We start from the raw sequence: 19,091 nt of genomic DNA on the forward strand, positions 1-19,091 counted from the left end.
CTCATGTACTGTAGACACAGTGATCGTATAGCAGGAGAATTAGTTTATGTAAACATGATGATTTGATCCCATAACATATGGCTATTTAAGATACAAAACACTGAAGCACAATGCTGAAATAATTTACCTGTGGGGTTTTCCTCATTTCCTCATAATAATGGTAAAATTAAAATACCGATTGAGTTTAATCATCACATTAGATTTGTCTCAAGGAATCTCAAAAGAAGGTGAGTTTTCATAGGATGACAACTAGAGGGCAGTGGACTGTGTAAAACAATAGATCAGGGTTTGGCTTGTTTTCTACTGCAAAGCCCCTGCTGGCAGAGGTTGTAACTGCAAAAAAAAAAAAAAAAAAAAAAAATATATATATATATATACATATATATACTTCATACTTTTTATGGTTTTAGCTTACTATAATCATGCTATCGACTGCTATTAAAAAGTAGCTATAAACAACATATAAAATGAAAATTATTCCAATTATTATTATAGATGCTACCATTTCCTCTTTGCAGCCTAAAATATCTGTCCATCCAAAACACAAAAGGTGTTATATAACAGCATTCCAAAAAACTATGCACAAACATATGCCTTTAAAGATTTTGAAATATTTTTACTATTTAAAATAACTGTTTTCTATTTGAATATATTTTAAAATGTAATTTATTCCTGTGGTTTTAAATCATTTGAATATTCTGATTTGCTGCTCAAAGAACATTTATTAGTATTATTATTATGTTTAAAACAGCTGAGTAGAATTTTTTCAGGTTTCTTTGATGAATAGAAAGTTCAGAAGAACAGCATTTATCTGAAATAGAAATATTTTATAACATATAAATGTGTTTATCATCACTTATCAATGTAAAGCATCCTTGCTAAATAAAAGTACAATTTTTTTATAATTTCTTTCCCCAGAAAAAAAATGGTATAGTGTATAATGTTACAAAAGCTTTTTTTAATTTCAGATAAATGCTGATTTCTATTCATCAAAGAATCCTGAAAAAGGTACTCAACTATTTTAAATATTGATAATAATTGAATATTTCTTGAACAGCAAATCAGCATATTAGAATGATTTCTGAAGGATCATGTGACACTGAAGAGTAATGACGCTAAAAATTTAGCTTTGATCACAGGAATGAATTACATTTTAAAATATATTCAAATAGAAAGCAGTTATTTTAAATGGTAAAATCTTACTGCTTTTGCTGTACTTCATACTTTTAAAAAAGGCGAAAAAAACCCCAGATATCTTACTGTTCAAAAACTTTTGACAGGTAGTGTATATGACAATATTCTTAATTTTTATAGGCTAATTTTAAAGAGTTTAAAATGTGCATAAATTACATACATAAACTAATATAATAATAAATCAAACTACTGGTAGGATAAGTTATACTCATGCATGTGGATTTTAACTACACACACATAGCCAACCATAGTTTGCAGTCAAGTTGACACTGCTTACAAGCTGCCGCAGTTTTGACCTATGACCTCCACATGTTAGCTCAGGGGTCATTTAATTCATACAGTTGCTTTATATTGTTCCAGTCTAAGGTCTGTATCTTTGCTGAATGGTGCCACACATTATGTGTGCTTCTGACAGACTGCTGAATCCACCAGAGTGGCGGCCTTGGCACTGAGCCGTCCCAGCATGCTCAGCAAAAGTCCTGCACCAGCATTAATCCCCTGATAGGGGCTCCCGCTATTGTCAGAAGGAGAGGAAAAGAGCAGGGATTTGCTCACTGTAGCAAACTGTGGATCTGAGTTGCAAATGTGAATACATGTTTGGAGAGCACCATAGTTTCATCAGAAGTGTGTGCATCTCCTTTAGAAGAAATATTACAGCTTTCTTTTAAAAATCATACATGTAAGAACATGTGACATTTGCTGGAGCCTGTGATTTGCACAAGCACATAAACTGATGAAAGGTTTTTTCATGTTGAAAACATGGAAAAGTCATATTCGTAGTTCACTGAAGATGCATTTATTGGTAGGGTCAGTGCTCTAGAATTATGATGTGCTGTTGTCATATAGCATGCCCTTTTCTTCTATACTGTGTAAAAATACAACCTATTGCATTGATAAAACATTTTAAAATTGCACGATGACAATATTGTTGAAGTGCTAGACAGATGTATACATTTTGTTATATTTTATTATTTATTTTTCTTCTCTATTACAATTTTTGGTCATACTTGAAGTTTAATAGATGTTATTTTTACTATAAATTCGCCATGCAGGTAACACAAAAAACTGCATTAATGCTTTTAATCATTGTTATTTTAGTATTATACATTTCAGTATTTATTAATATTTTGAATTAGCTTCAATTAGCTTTAATTTATGTTTTGTCGTTTTTATTCGTTTTTTTAAAAAACCTATTTTAGATTTATTTCAAATTTAGTTTTTAGAAATGTTAGCTTTTCAACAAACTTATTTCGTCGAATTTGCTGAATTATTTCACAAGGAGGCCTAAACAATATGTACAAATTTAAAACGCTGATTATCATCCTCAACCGTCGAAGTCAAACTGTCCAATCAGAGCACAGCGCGTTGAGTAACCGATGAGAGAGTGACGTTCTCTCCTGCGCTCTAGAGTTGATGTACAACTTTACTCACAGCGGCAGCAGGTGAACAGAGTTCGTTGTATTCACCGGTGCGTGGAAATATTTTAACCCCTGTCATAGTTGATATTCACAGGTAGTTTGACAGTAGGAGAAAAGAACACTTCTAGACAGAATATGTCAAAAATTTTAACAGTTTGTGGAGTTGCCAAATCACTGAGGCTGGGATGGCGCAACTGGAGAACGTCGACAAGATTGCTCAGCATGAAGGTGTGTTCACTTTGAGTTAATTGGTTGAGTGATACGAGGTAAGGAAGCTTGACAGTCAGAATCCTGGAAACCTGTCTTACATTTGTTGCTTGTACATCATGAATCCACACATTTGTTGCCTTTAAATATACAGTAATCTAATTTCCAGGCTCAGACTGCGCACCTGGTGCTTGAAGATGGCACGAAGATGAAGGGCTACTCCTTTGGCCATGATCGCTCTGCAGCTGGAGAGCTGGTCTTCAACACAGGACTAGTTGGGTAAGACAGGACATTCTGTGGTCATAGTTTTTTTGGCAAAAGAAACAACTTGACAAATGACAAATCACTGGCAACACACATGTAAAACCATTTTTGAGTCCAAATACTTAAACTGTAACTCCTAAATCTTCAAGTCCTTCAGGCTAGCATCAGTCTACCAGCCAGCCAGAACACTCTTGCAAGCACAGTTTTCAAACTTAAAATCTCTTCTCAAAAGATTTAGCTGCTTAAGACCTAAATGCTTTGGTTTTGTCAAGTCAGTATTCCCAGTTTCCTTTTCTAGTTTTAATGTTATCATATTAGCTTTTGATAGTTTAGTATTAGTTTTGTCTTAAAGGCTGTGTGTCATCTCCAGCTATCCTGAGGCTCTGACAGACCCCAGTTACAGAGGGCAGATCCTGACCCTCACCTACCCCATTGTGGGAAACTACGGTGTTCCCAATACACAGGAACTGGATGTGCTGGGATTGAAGAAAAATGTGGAGTCTGATCGCATTCAGGTACTAGCAATGCCAAGATCATGGGTTTGATTCCTTATGGAATGTAGAAAATGACAAAATACTGTTTATACCTTGAATGCAGTGTAAGTCAATTTTAGATAAATAGTCTGTCAACTACATAAATGTAAATATACATTATTTGTCAGAAGTTTGGAATAATTAAAATGATTTTGAAAGAAGTCACAAAGGCTTGCATTAATTAGATCAAAAACAAAACAGTAATATTTACATTTCAAATAACAGTTTCTATATTAATGTATTTTAAAATGTCATTTGTTCCTGTGATGCAAAGTTGAATTTTCAGCTGCCATTATTCCAGTCTTCAGTGTCAGATAAAATCATTACAAAAATCAGATATTCCAATATATTGTAATACTTTTCACTATATTGCTTTTTTTTTCTCTTTTTTGATCACATAATTGAAGCCTTTGTGTGTATTGACTAAGAAACTTCTTTTAAAAACATTTAAAAAATATTCAAATTTTTGACCAGTAGTACTGTATATTTTCAATGCTTATCTGCAGTAATGATGGCTTCTTTTTGTATATTTGTTGTCGGAAGGTGTCAGGACTGCTGGTTCAGGACTACAGTTCTGAGTACAGTCACTGGACCTCTGTGAAATCACTGGCACAGTGGCTTCAGGAAGAAAAGGTGGGTTTTTCGTATATTCGTATTTTTATTCAATTCTGCAGTAAGTATTGAAAGCACATAATTTTTTTCCTGTGCATGCAGGTGCCGGCACTTTTTGGGATAGATACCAGGATGCTGACAAAGATCATTAGAGACAAGGTGAGCATTTGCACTGCTTTAAAGTATGCAGTTTGTCCAAAATGATGTTTAAATACATTCTGAAGGTTCCTATTGTTTGTCTTCTAATAAGGGTACCATTTTGGGGAAGATTGAATTTGATGGACAGCCAGTGGAGATCACAGACCCAAACCAGCGAAATCTCGTAGCTGAGGTCTCAACCAAGGTAGCCAGCATACTTGAATTGCACTTGCATTGCATTTTCAGTAAGTGTTCACCATGTCTTTTCCTACTTTAAGGAAATTCAAGTGTTTGGAAAAGGCAATCCTATCAAAGTGGTTGCTATTGACTGTGGAATCAAGCACAACATTATACGACTACTTGTCAAGGTAAGAAATTGTGGTTGTGATCTCCTCCTAGAAAAATGTAGAGACAATAGCTTGTCATATTTCAAGACTTTCATTTTTATATCCTAGCGTGGAGCAGAGGTGCATTTAGTACCATGGGACCAAGACCTGATGAGTTTGGAATATGATGGTCTGTTCATCTCCAACGGCCCAGGAGATCCTTCACTGGCAAAGACTCTGATTCAAAATGTTCGCAAGGTACAGAATGATAGATAGCATTGTCTTTAACTCTTTCATCTGAAACAGCATTTACTGCTGACATCAGTTAGGCCACACTAGTAACCAGTAGTACATTTTTTATGTGTTTTTCTTGGACAAATGTCATATTACAAAAGTAACGCTTTTTTTTTTACATTGGAAAACAAGTGAAAAAAGATTGAATTTAGCCACATTAACTAAAATGGATATTTGAAAATCAATAAAAGTGACCCTGGACCACAAAACCAGGCATAAGTCGCATAGGTATATTTTTAGCAATAGTCAACAACATTTGTATGGGTCAAAATTATCAATTTTTCTTTTAATCCAAAAAACATTAGGATATCAAGATCATGTTCCATGTAGATATTTTGTACATTTCCCACCATAAATATATCAAAACTTAATTTTTGATTAGTAATATGCATTGCTAAGAACTTAATTTGGAAAGGTGATTTAAAGGTGATTTTCTCAATATTTAGATTTTTTGCACCCTCAGATTCCAGTTTTTCAAATAGTTGTATCTCTGCCAAATAGTGTCCTATTCTAACATGCATTAATGGAATGCTTATTTATTCAGCTTTTATATGATGTATTAATCTCAATTTCAAAAAAACTGATCCTTACAAAAGGTTTTGTGGTTCTGGGTCACAAATTGTCACACTATGCTCATCTTTTATCCCACCATCATAATGACCTTCAGGTACTGGAAAGTGACCGTCCTCAGCCAGTGTTTGGTATTTGTATGGGGAATCAGATCACAGCTCTGGCAGCTGGTGCACAGTCCTATAAACTACCAATGGGAAACAGGTACAAAATATTGTTATACATCCTATTTTATGCCAAATAGACCACAGTTTACAGATTATATGTCAAATTTGGGTCTGGGAATGGATTACACTGCAAAAAATACTATGGCAGAAAAAGAGAAAGCTTAATTTTCGTAATTTTTGTTCTTAATTAAAAAGACTTTGTTCTGATTTTGTGCAGGGGCCAAAACCAGCCAGTTGTGAATGTGATGACAGGCCAAGCCTTCATCACAGCGCAGAATCATGGGTATGGCATAGACAGCGAGTCCCTTCCTCCAGGCTGGAGTCCTCTCTTCATTAACGCAAATGATGGAACCAATGAGGTCTGAATTTAATTTTTCATAATTTAACCTCTCTCATGTCATTTCAAACCTGTATGATTTTCTCTCCTCTTTGGAATGTGTGTGAAAATGTGAATTTTTGGGTTGGCTTTTCTCTGTAAAATGACAGTAATGGGGACTCGGTCTGTCAGGCTTTAAAAAACATAAGAACAGAAAAGTTTTTCATTGTTGGGTGAACTTTTGCTTGAACTGTGACTGCCTGGCAAGACTTTAATTACAGGAGCCTGGAAGGTTTTATTAAAAATGCATTTTGCTGTTAAAGTGGCATGCCTCAGCATTGGTTTGATGGCATCTGTCATTATTGCAAATAACAGCCTCTTAGGCTGTGTAGAAAAGATTTATATTTGTAAAAAGCGTTGGTTTGTTTTTAGAGGAATCTGGGTTAAAGCCAAACCCTGCTTTCTCTTCTTCTCTTTTAGGGCATTATGCATAATACTAAGCCAGTGTTCACAGCGCAGTTCCACCCCGAGGCCAAAGGAGGACCCACAGACACAGAGGTACCGCAGCACTGTCAGAGGATGGTGAAGAGTCTGATCTTTTTGTTTTTCATGGCTGAATGTTCTCTCTTGATCACGTTGTGTTGAATCCTCTGTAGGGATTCACACATGACTGGCCTACACAGCAGGGTGCTGATTATTTCATTAAAAACCAGCAAGTGTACTTGAGCACTTTCTTCAATTATCTTTTATAGTTCCTGTTTGATGCTTTCATCTCTCTGATAAGGAAGGGGAAGGAGGGGAGCATCGCATCTGTGATGCCAAAGAAACCTGCTGTTCCTCAGAGAATCCAGGTGGGGGAGACAAACTACATAAGTTGGAATTCCTGTCTGCAAGCACATTGTGTTGAGTACAGATACAGATACTTGTTTGCTGTCCTTGTTTTACTCAGGTGTCCAAAGTGCTGGTGCTGGGATCTGGAGGCCTGTCCATCGGTCAGGCGGGAGAGTTTGACTACTCTGGATCCCAGGCTGTCAAAGCTATGAAGGTGAGAAGTTTTGTTAACCTCTGCTGGTTGCGCCTCTTTGGCCTTTTTGGACATTTCAGGCCATGTACCACCTTTGATGAAATCAGATCACACATTTTGGCCTTAGCATAAATTTCTATGCAGGTCTAATGTGTATGCTAGTTAATGCTAGTTTGTTGCTGGTGTACTATACTATAATACAAAAATGCTTTTGCTGTGAAGCTGGTTAACCAGGGAAGTCTTCCTGGTAAAGCTAGCTAAGCTAGTTGGGGCACTAGCACATCAGCATCCAAAACACAACAGCAGGGCAACCTTAGGGCCTGTTAGCAACATACACATAATGCCATGTTTTTATCATTATCAATTTTGAAATCAGTTTTTAATGTTTTTTAAAAGAAGTCTCTTCTGCTCACCAAGCCTGTATTTATTTAATCCAAAGTACAGAAAAAACAGTACCATTTTGAAATGTTTTACTATTTAAAAGAACTGTTTTCTATTTGAATAAAATGTAATTTGTTCCTGTGATCAAAGCTAAATGCTAAGCATCATTACTCCAGTCACATGATCCTTCAGAAATCTTTCTAATGTTCTGATTTGCTGCTCAAAAACATTTATTATTGTTATTATGTTAAAAACAGCTGAGTATAATTTTTTTCAGGTCTCTTTGATCAATAGAAAGTTCAGAAGAGCAGCATTTATCTGAAATAGAAATCTTTTGTAACATTATAAATGTCTTTATCATCAAATTTGATCAGTTTAAAGCATCCTTGATAAATAAATTTTTAGATTTATATAATTTTACTGATTCCAAGCTTTTAACTTGTGTAGTGTATAATGTTACAAAAGATCTTTGGGTCTTTCTATTCATCAAGGAATCCTGAAAAAAATGTACTCAGCTGTTTTATTTTAGTAATAAAAATAATAAAAGTGATTCCTGACCAGCAAATCAACATATTAAAATAATTTCTGAAGGATCATGTGACACTGAAGACTGGAGTAATGATGCTAAAAATTTAGCTTTGATCACAGGAATAAATTACATTTTAAAATATATTCAAATAGAAAACAGATATTTTAAATAGTAAAATTATATACTGCTTTCTGTATTTTGGATCAAATAAATGCAGGCTTGGTGAGCAGAAGACTTCTTAAAAAAAAAAAACATAAAAATCTTACAGTCCAAAAACTTTTGATTGGTAGTGTATATTATTTTATGTGTTTTTTTTTGTTTGTTTGTTTTGTTTTTTTTTTTTTTTTTTTAACAAAAAGAGTTCATTTTCCAGAGTCGTATTGTGTACCACAGTTTGAGAACCACTGACCTACATGAAGCAACAGTATTGGTGTTTGTGCTCACAGCAGTGTTTCTTATTTCTTGTTTCTGTCTACAGGAGGAAAACCTGCAAACAGTGCTGATTAACCCCAACATTGCCTCGGTACAGACTAACGAGGCTGGCACCAAGCAGGCAGACTCGGTGTACTTCCTGCCCGTCACTCCTGAGTTTGTGACGGAGGTGATCAAAGTAGAGCGACCCGACGGCATCCTGCTCTCCATGGGAGGACAGACGGCTCTCAACTGTGGTGAGCATTTAGAATCAAACTTTACCAATTTTACCAACACTGAAAGGCTTAATTGATGGTGCATTATGTTCCTGTACGTTGTGTCAGGGGTTGAGCTCTTTCAGAGTGGCGTCCTGCAGAAGCATGGAGTGCAAGTTTTGGGCACACCTGTGGAGTCCATCATGGCCACTGAAGACCGACAGCTCTTTTCAGATAAACTAATGGAGATCAATGAAAAGATTGCTCCAAGTATTGCTGTTAAAACGGTGAGATGCACATTAGCAAAATTAAGTAGTGGCACTGCTTAAAGTGCTGCATGTGATTCTGAAAACATTTCAGTTTAGATGTTATGTTTGGATACTGTTTGAATAGATATTTGTTTGTGAGTATGTACTTGTGATCGTTTTTGTCTGGAAGGTGGCAGATGCCTTGAAGGCAGCAGATGAGATTGGCTACCCTGTCATGCTGAGATCAGCTTATGCCCTGGGTGGCCTTGGCTCAGGCCTGTGTGCTAATAAAGAAAAGCTAGAGGACACTGCTCGCAAGGTAAACACCCTGTAAAACATGACATAACATGATGTTAATCCATTTCATTAATACTGATGCTCTGAATTTTAAAATAATCTGCTTTATGATCAGGTATAGGGCAAAAATGCTGAATGTTTGTGCCTGAACAAAGAGTTTTGTTCAAGGTTGTTTAATGTTTGATAATGGACTTTTTTTTTTTTTACCATGTATGAATGTTTTTAAGACACTTAAATATATTTTTAACTTATTTGGCTGTTGTCGGGTACGATTGCATTTCTAACTGCTTCGTCCATCAATAACCCCGCATTTTTGCAGCTTAGAGTCTCAATAAATGCTTTTTTTTTCACTGGGTATGACGCTGAGTTCTGAAAGTTACAGTGTGTGTTCATAGCGCACTCTTTTATCTTAAGAAGATCAAGGAAAATTTGATTCCTCTTGATATGGCCGCTTTCGAGATGGTTTGGCATGATGAAAGTGCGTTAAGTCTGTTCACTCTTGCTCTGTTCTGTTACAGGCTCTGGCCATGAGCAGCCAGATCCTGGTGGAAAAGTCCCTGCTGGGCTGGAAGGAAGTGGAATATGAGGTGGTGAGGGATGTTGCTGATAACTGTGTCACTGTCTGCAATATGGAGAACTTTGACCCTCTGGGCATCCATACAGGTACCATACTGTCTAAGTAAGAACATAATCTTGCTTGCAGGTTAGTGATGTTATGCTCATTGTTTTGTTACATTATTCAGTAAATAAAGGGTTAAGGTTTGATTGATTATTTATTTATTATTTTTTATTATTATTATTATTTTTTTGGTATTATTTAAAAAAAATAAAAAATGTCATATCACACACACACACACACACACACATATATATATATATATATATATATATATATATATAATTTAGTGTGTGTGTATATATATACAGGTGCTGGTCAACGAATTAGAATAATTTGAAATAGTGCAATCATTAAATTCTTTGAATGCATTGTTTGTGCAGAAAGAAAATCAGGTGTTCACCGCACCTGTCCTACTCGTTAGAGTAATCACAGAACTCGTTACCTGTAAACAATTTGCTCAGCTGACCTTTCCAAAAGGCCCATTTAGGCCATTTAACTGTGAGATTGTTGTTTCATTGAATTAGAATAAAGGAGAAACCGTTTCATTGAATTAGAATAAATGCTAGAATTTTTGTTTTCTGTGAAGAGTGTTCACTGTGCAGTATAAAGTCAGGGTTGAGTAGAGTTTCTAAGTAGTAAAATCAATCATGGGTAAGCAGCACGACCTCTCAACCGGAATAGTGGCTCAAATTCAAGCCCTTCGCCAACAAGGCTTGAGGCAAACTAAAATTGCTGAGCAGCTCGGCATCAGCCAGTCTTCCGTCTGCAAAGCTCTCAAGAAAAACTGCAGCAAGCGCACCAACTGTTCCGGCGTCCGAAAAACTTCTGCTCGCGACAACAAGCAGCTGAGAAAGATCGCAGTCAGCAACCGGTTCAAGTCCACTTCTGAGCTCACCTACTTGTGGAACAAGCAGACCGGCGCTGACATCTCCAGATCAACCACTTACCGTCGTCTGCGCGAACTCGGCTTCAAATCTCGCGTTCCAGCAGTAAAACCGATGCTGAACAAGAAACAAATGCAGAAACGGCTGAAGTGGGCCAAACAACACGGCGAGTGGACTGCTGAAGACTGGCAGAAAGTGGTCTTCAGTGACGAATCACGCTTCTGCATCTCCTTCGGTGACCAAGGTCCTCGTGTCTGGCGTCGTGGTGGCGAAACCTACAACCACGAGTGCGTGAAAAGATCCGTCAAGTTTCCCCAGAGCATTATGGTCTGGGGATGCATGTCCGCTCGGGGTGTAGGGAAACTCTGCTTCCTCAAGAAGACTGTCAATGCTGCCGTATATCAAGATGTTCTGGAAACGTTCCTGATTCCGACTGTTGAGGAACAGTTCAGCGAAGAAGACTTCATATTTCAACAGGATCTTGCACCGGCTCATGCAGCAAAGTCGACCAAAGATTGGTTCACTAGAAAACAGCTTGAAGTTTTGCCATGGCCGGCCAACTCGCCTGACCTCAATGTCATTGAAAACCTTTGGGCCATCGTCAAGCGGAAAATTCGCGACAGAAAGCCGACTACGCTGGACCAACTGAAGCAGAACATCGCCACTGCCTGGGAAGCTGTGAGTGCGGAAACTTGCGACAAGCTGGTCAAATCGATGCCGCGGAGACTTAAGGCAGTCATACAAGCCAAGGGGGCAGCCACAAAATACTGAGAAAGTGATGATTCTAATTATAATAAAAATTATTCTAATTCAATGAAACGGTTTCTCCTTTATTCTAATTCAATGAAACAACAATCTCACAGTTAAATGGCCTAAATGGGCCTTTTGGAAAGGTCAGCTGAGCAAATTGTTTACAGGTAACGAGTTCTGTGATTACTCTAACGAGTAGGACAGGTGCGGTGAACACCTGATTTTCTTTCTGCACAAACAATGCATTCAAAGAATTTAATGATTGCACTATTTCAAATTATTCTAATTCGTTGACCAGCACCTGTATATATATATATATATATATATATATATATAGTTATTTGACATTATCAAGATTGTAATATCTGAAATATATGTTTAACATATTTTAAGGTTAGTTTAGGTTGTCTAATGGAATTAATTTTCCTTTCAGAAAGCTCCAGTGATATTTGTAATGTATATATTTTTTAATTAAATAATTTTGAAAATATTAATCAAGACTTGCATGTATTCAGGGTGTAAGGAAAGCATTTTATTACTTTTTACCTCTAAGGTGACATTAAAGGATTAGTTCAGTTCTGAATTAAAATTATCTGATAATTTACTCACCCTCACTTCATCCAAGATGTTCATGTCTTTCTTTCCTCAGTCGAACAGAAATTAAGGTTTTTGGGGAAAACATTCCTGGATTTTTCTCTATATAGTGGACTTGTGGATCAATGAGTTGAAGGTCCAAATTGCAGTTTCAACGCAGCTTTAAACGCAGCTGAGGAATAAGGGTCTTATCTAGTAAAACGATTGAGAAAAAAACAAAACAAAAAAAAAACATTTATATACTTTTAACCACAAATATTCGTCTTGCACTAGTTTTGCTATGCACGTCCGCGACTTCATGCATTACGTAATCATGATGAAAAGGTAACGATTGGTTAGTTCTTCGTCTGTGGATTCCAGAAAGGTAAAGGTAAAGAACTGATCCCTATTGAAGTCCACTGTATGGAGAAAAATCCTGGAATGTTTTCCCCAAAAACCTTAATTTCTTTTCAACTGAAGAAAGAAAGACATGAACATTTTGGATGACATGGGGGTGAGTAAATTATCAAGAAATTCAGGATGGAACTAATCCTTTAACTGACCTGTTTTAATGTAGTCATTAAATCAAAACTGTTGTTGAAATTAATTTCTTTCTTTTTTTTTTTGTTTTGTTTTTTTTAAATCAAAAATGATATTTTTAAGAATGTGGTACATGTGTTAAACTAGATTTTCAAAAGACGTCTCCTTTTCATCATTTTTGATGATTGTTTTTGACATTATGTTTGTCATTGATCTCTGCATACACGCATTCATGTTCATAACCCATAAAGCCAAGTAAATGCATCACGTGAGGACATGCATTGTAAATCCTCAAGAGCTTCAGTTAATAGCCCTTTCTGGTCATCCCAAAGGTGACTCCATCGTGGTTGCACCCAGCCAGACTCTATCCAATGAGGAGTACCACATGCTGAGAGAGACTGCTATTAAAGTAGTGCGTCATCTGGGCATTGTGGGAGAGTGCAATATCCAGTATGCCCTGCATCCGTCCTCTCTGGAGTACTGTATCATTGAGGTGAATGCCCGCCTCTCCAGAAGCTCAGCACTGGCCTCCAAAGCCACAGGGTGAGATCATGATATGTCAGTATTTTTAAAGTAAATAGGCATGCAAGCATTATGGGTGGTTAGTTGTGTCTTTAGGGACTTCACTACATTGTATCTGACTTCATTAAATGCTGTATGGTACAGATTTAAGAGTAAATTCTTTGGCTTGGATAGAGTTTTACCTGCAAAACAGACGTTTCCCTGTGATCAGCTGAAGGTGTCAGTTTCACACCGTCGTTGGTTTTGCGTTTTTTGTCACCAAAATATTGAGAACTGACTGCAGCCAAAGTTCTGTGTATGTTGAGAGCCAGACTCTAAAAAACACCCACCCACCACTCTGTCTGTTCAGTGTGAAATGAATCCATATCTTTTGAAAGCATCGATGCCACACGCTCTGTAAGAAGACAAACAAATTGTGTGGAATAAACCGAACAGATTTTGTTGTCTTATAAAAAGATCAGTGTGAAGAGGCAAAAATAGTTTTAATACCTTGTGGGGCAATTATTATTATTTTTTTCTAAAAATCATGGAGGGTTTTTGGAAAGCATTGTTCTTTAAGCAGTGCTTAGAGCAGGTTTATTAGTCTTTGCTAAACCTCAAGAGGAAAATTGAAGTAATTTTAATTTAAGATTATTAATTTAGGTTCTAAATAAGTTATTAATTTTTAACTTTTTAACGTTTATTAAATTCTTTAGGAAAAATTCAAGTAGCAAGTTTATCAATTAGTCTAGCCTGTATTCAGTTAATGAAGTGAACATTGTAGTGCGCCTCCCATCCAATAAATCACAATAAGCTCTGTTTTGTTACTTTTGATATGCAACAAAGTCTCAGATAATAAAGTTATTTACATATTACTACAACATTCAAACAATAAATGCTGTTTTAGCATGATTTAATGTGGAGTGACAGTTCGCTGTAGTCCCTCAGTTCAAGAGAAACATAAATGAACACACGTGAACTGATCATTTCCGCTTTAAAACCAGTTTTAGCGCAAAATAAACATGAATAAACATCTGGAGGTATGTTAATAAAGAGTTAACTTACTGAAATCCAAAATCAGTGTTTCAACCTTGTAAAAATGTCAATATAACGGCTTATAAACTCACATAATGTCGCATTTACCTAAGAAAAAAAACGTGACACGTTAGTCAGCTAGAAAAATGAACGAATTAAATTACGTTTAAATAAGTTTTTATGATAGTCACCGTTTAAATGTTTATATTTCAAAAAACTAATTGGAGTAGAAATATTATTATGTGATTTATAAAGTTAGTTATTGAGTGTAATTTAAGTGTTTGTATACAAATCAGTTAATCTTAACCTCCAACATTATAATGTAGTACAAACTCTCATGTATATTTTACAGCATTAGTTGATTTTTTTTTTTTTTTTTTTTTTTTTTTCTTTGCAATTACCTGTACCTGTACTGTACCTGATACTGATATACAGTCAAACCAAAATTTATTCAGGCACCTTCAAAATTTCTCACATTATCATAGTTTATTTGATAAAGTTTAGAAAATGGTAGTAAAATATCACAAGAACTGAGTTAAACTGTCAATTCATCTTGATAATGTCAAATAACTTTGAAAGGTATGTGGGTCATTCTATGTAAATATCCATTTTTCTGTCCCTAGCCTTTACAGAAATACTACACTAGAAAAACACGTTAGGGTTGCAATTTCAAATGAAACAATATGTTATTTGAACAATTATACCATCTTGAGCTATCAGTGTGGTAATATTTGTTTTTAATTATTTATTTTGAGGTCAAAAACAGGTCAAAAACAGGTTTTTCTACCATTTATAATGTATTCATAACTATGCAATATATGATGTGAATGGGATAAAACAAAAAACAAAATGCTGAATAAATATTATAAAATATATAATGAAAGTAGTGGTCCCCTGGAGTTGTGTCACTAGTGTTACTGTTTAACAAAAATTGAAATTGACTTTTGAAATAAAAATCACACTGACGACATCACTTGACTTCCTCCTTCCTATTTCCAGAAGATCCATGAAGAAAGGCCCATGATAAGCCCACTGACTCTTTTCATTTTTCAGAAATTTGATCTCATTATTTTATATAAAGTTTTAGTTGAACTCACTGGTATGACCTACTTTATTGTTAGGGAATTGTAAAAAAAAAACTAGAATACAAATGGATTAAACCACTTAATTTAGTATACCATGAATGACAACATTGATACCTTGCAGCAGCCTTTTTGTAAAATACATTTTTCACGAAAATTGTCACTGGTGTTACTGTCACTGGTGTCACCTTCACTTTGGCTAAATAAATCCACAAAACAGATAAGAAAAAATCATTAAGTTGTCATTTATGTGTGTTAATAAGGTCAAAAGGTATCTAACAATGTGGTCTAAGTTTAAATGTTAGAAAAAGAAATACATTTTAAGACATTTTGCCATACCAAAAGTGGACATTTCTATAGAATGACTCCACTCACTAGTTAAAAAAAATATAAAAAATCATATCTGGTAATATCACTAAATGGATATCACAGTTTAGATAGTTTGGCCTTGGAAATGTTTACCATTTTTGGTATTTTGACAAACTAGAACACAGTTGAGATCTTTCTGAAACTCAAGAGTGAAATTAAATCACAAAAAGCCACAGTTTGCTCTCCATGAAATTTCATTGCTGTTTAGGAGAAACAGTTGAGATATTTAAGCTGTTGTTACTGTTGTCACTATTGTTCTGTGTTATTCATCATAACATAATTTTCTCATTAGGTATCCGCTAGCATTTGTAGCTGCTAAACTAGCACTGGGTATCCCACTGCCAGACATAAAGAATGCGGTGTCGGAGCAGACCACGGCCTGTTTTGAGCCCAGTTTGGATTACATTGTCACCAAAATACCTCGCTGGGATCTGGATCGCTTCCACGGGATGTCTCGGGAGATCGGCAGCGCCATGAAGAGTGTTGGAGAGGTGCGAGTTGCCATGGCGACCGAACTCTGGCGTTTTCTAACACAGATTAAAACTAATCCAGGACCAAATTATAGTTTTGATTCTTCATTGCCAATTTCGTTAAAGTTTGTATCACAGTTAATTCACTGGTGTTAATTTACATAAATAGAAAGACTTCTGTCTCCGTCCTCTAATTTTTTCCTCTTATTTCCTCTCTTCGCAGGTCATGGCAGTTGGCCGAACCTTTGAGGAGAGCATCCAGAAGGCTTTGCGGATGTGCCACCCCTCAGTGGACGGCTTTGTACCACGTCTGCCACTGAAAAAAGCCTGGGCAGAACAGCGAGACCTTGAGCGAGAGCTCTCCCTGCCTTCAAGTACTCGTATCTTCTCCCTCGCCCAGGTGTGTGACCCAGAGTATTAAGAGAAGTGCATTAGAGTCTAGATGATAGATTCAGATTGTGTTCAAATCAATATAACAGCTATGTTTAATTCAGGCTCATGATTTATGAATCAATGACTCAACCATTTTTAGATCTGTCCTAACCCTTTGTGTTCAGGTTAGACTACCATTCAGAAGTTGGGGTCAGTGAGATGTTTTTTTTTTTTTTTTTTTTTTTTTTAAATAAAGTAATACTTGTTTATTGAGCACCATTAGAATGAGTTTTGAAGGGTCATGTCATGTGACACTGATTAATGGCTGTTGAAAATTCAGCTTGATCGTTACAGAAATAAATTACGTTTTGAAGTATATTGCAATAGAAAACTCTTATTTAAAATTGTGATATTTCAAAATACAATTGTTTTTACTGCATTTAAGAGACAGTAAAAATATTCAGAAGCATTAAAAAACCTTACTGACCCCACACTTTTAAAAGGTGTATATAATTCAGCTAAATGAAAAATGAAATGTGAAATAAAATGAAATAAATACAGTTTTACTGTACTTTTGAAACTAATGTAAAACATTTCATGTTAGACTTATGTTGATTCCTAAGACAAAGAAAATGGCAAAACTACCTTAGGAAATAGTAATCCAATGTAAAAGATTGGGTAAATATCCTTTGGGAGTATAAAATCATGTAAGCCTTTGAAAGAATTGTTAGTAACACTTACCTACAATAAGGTTCATTAGTTAAAATGAGTTAACTACATTAGTTAGCATGAACTAAGAATGAACAATACTTCTACAGCATTTATTAATCTTATTTAATGTTAATTTCAGCTTTTACTAATGCATTATTAAAATCACAAATTGTGTTTGTTAACATTATTTAAAGGAGAAGTTCACTTCTAGAAAAAAAATTGACACATAATTTACGCACCACCTTGTCATCTATTTCTTTATTCAGTCGATTAAGATTTTTTTTTTTCTTATCGAGCAAAACGATCTGTAATTTTTTAAACAAATTGACAATTTATTTACTTTTTAACCTCAAATGCTCTTCTTGGTCTAGCTCTGTGTGAACTCTGTGAATTCCAGTTCAAGACAGTTAGGGTAGGTTGAAAAACTCCCATCCCATTCTCTCCTCCAACTTCAAAATCGTCCTACATTCCCAGTGTTTACAAAGAGAATGTGCAATGAAGGTCAAAGGCCCTGATTCTGATTGGTCAGTCACAGAATTCTGTGATCAAATATTTTTGTATGTTGACCTCTGAAGTATATAGTTGACCCATTGTCACTAGCAACAAAGTTCTTGTTTTATTTATTTATTTATTATTATTATTTTTTTTATATGAACTCTCTTCTCTCTCAGCTTTCTTCTCTCTTTTTTCTTTTCAAGTCTGCCATTATTGCATTATTGCACCCCTTCGGGGTGATACAAGACCCTTCCGTATCTTCTGGCCATTTATTAAAAATGAAAATTACCTGTCTGCCTAAAGAGAAAACAACCTACTTTTCATCAAAAAAATGAGCCATATGTGTGTCAAATGAACACGTTGATGCTGGCAGATTTATTAAGGAATAATAGGGCAAATCCTATCAAGACATGAGACATCAATAACTCTCAAGGTTGGTCTCGCTTGTAGTACTGGAGTTTGATGTTAGTCTCTAGGCACATCATTTCATTCAGAGCAGGTTATGCCTCCTATTAAGCAGACAGGCTATTAAGTGCTGTATCCTGATTGGCCAGGAGCCCTGTCCCCCCCACAGCGCTACTGCAACAGCCAGTTACAGCTCATTGGGCTCTGCTCTGTATTCAAGGGACACCACAGGCTAACAGCCAACAATCAAGAGCCATTATTTCTCATTTAACAATGACCCAACAATTTCTTGCAGATTACAATCATTTATTAGAAAAGCCTGTTTATGTTCATGCCATTTATAGTATCGTCTGCTGATTTGAGGCATTATGTGGATTGTTTTGCTTCTCAAGGCCCTGCACAGTGGTGTGACCGTTGATCAGATCCATGACCTCACTGCCATAGACAAATGGTTCCTGCACAAATTGAAGCACATTACTGCAATGGAGCAGCTCCTGGGTCAGTATAACAGGTGAGAGAGCAACAATTACATTCAGACACTCATAACTGATATTAATAGATAATACTGCACTCTCTTGACCTCCAAACTTGGAGAAACTAAACCAAAATAAAAAGTTAATCACTTTTTTTCTACAAACTATTCTTTTTTTTTTTTTTTTTTATTATTATTATTGCTTATAGTCAGAGAGAACTTGTATGTATTAAAGTACAAGAGAGTGAATATCATATTACTTGATAAGATCATGTCCCAGTCATTTCACACCAAAATCAGTGGAAATAAATAATGAATATTTTATTTATGCAAAATTTTATTTGAATTTTATTTTATTTAGTTCTTTTTTTAAATTTAGTTTTTATTGTATTGCATTGCATTGCAGCAATTACAAGACAATAAATATTATGTCCCAATCATTTTAAACCAAAATCAGTGGAAATAAGGAATATTTTAGGTGTGGAAAAATTATTTTATTTTCTTTTATTTTAGCATTGCATTGCATTGCATTAATAAAAGTTCATTACTCTTATTCTGAAAAGTCATTCTCACTAGTGTAATGCTTAGATTTATTAAATTACTGAAATTACATGTGATAAGTATTCATTGTATTACTTTAAAAAATTACTGTATTACAAAAATACATAA

The 19,091-nt window shown here is 35.4% G+C and overlaps 1 protein-coding gene across 2 annotated transcripts in view; it reads left to right on the forward strand.

Annotated features, from left to right (window-relative positions):
• The first annotated feature begins 2,568 nt into the window (after positions 1-2,568).
• The window catches only part of cps1 (carbamoyl-phosphate synthase 1, mitochondrial), a 55,539-nt gene continuing 39,016 nt past the window's right edge, over positions 2,569-19,091 (forward strand). Inside the window, exons 1-22 of one of the 2 annotated variants that reach the window (XM_051118250.1) lie at positions 2,569-2,662; positions 2,767-2,840; positions 2,989-3,098; positions 3,454-3,598; positions 4,160-4,249; positions 4,331-4,387; positions 4,479-4,571; positions 4,645-4,734; positions 4,822-4,950; positions 5,654-5,760; positions 5,941-6,082; positions 6,520-6,597; positions 6,792-6,890; positions 6,989-7,084; positions 8,452-8,641; positions 8,729-8,886; positions 9,038-9,166; positions 9,663-9,807; positions 12,843-13,053; positions 15,790-15,988; positions 16,191-16,367; positions 18,343-18,461. In XM_051118250.1, the coding sequence (XP_050974207.1) occupies positions 2,835-2,840; positions 2,989-3,098; positions 3,454-3,598; positions 4,160-4,249; positions 4,331-4,387; positions 4,479-4,571; positions 4,645-4,734; positions 4,822-4,950; positions 5,654-5,760; positions 5,941-6,082; positions 6,520-6,597; positions 6,792-6,890; positions 6,989-7,084; positions 8,452-8,641; positions 8,729-8,886; positions 9,038-9,166; positions 9,663-9,807; positions 12,843-13,053; positions 15,790-15,988; positions 16,191-16,367; positions 18,343-18,461 (2,570 nt within the window). In that variant the 5' untranslated portion in view covers positions 2,569-2,662; positions 2,767-2,834. Of the gene's footprint in view, positions 2,841-2,988; positions 3,099-3,453; positions 3,599-4,159; positions 4,250-4,330; positions 4,388-4,478; positions 4,572-4,644; positions 4,735-4,821; positions 4,951-5,653; positions 5,761-5,940; positions 6,083-6,519; positions 6,598-6,791; positions 6,891-6,988; positions 7,085-8,451; positions 8,642-8,728; positions 8,887-9,037; positions 9,167-9,662; positions 9,808-12,842; positions 13,054-15,789; positions 15,989-16,190; positions 16,368-18,342; positions 18,462-19,091 lie in introns of both variants that reach the window. The other variant, XM_051118248.1, reaches the window with a different exon arrangement.

The sequence above is a fragment of the Labeo rohita genome, chromosome 9 (genome assembly GCF_022985175.1).
Source record: "Labeo rohita strain BAU-BD-2019 chromosome 9, IGBB_LRoh.1.0, whole genome shotgun sequence".
In the NCBI taxonomy this organism is placed as follows: Eukaryota; Metazoa; Chordata; class Actinopteri; order Cypriniformes; family Cyprinidae; genus Labeo; species Labeo rohita.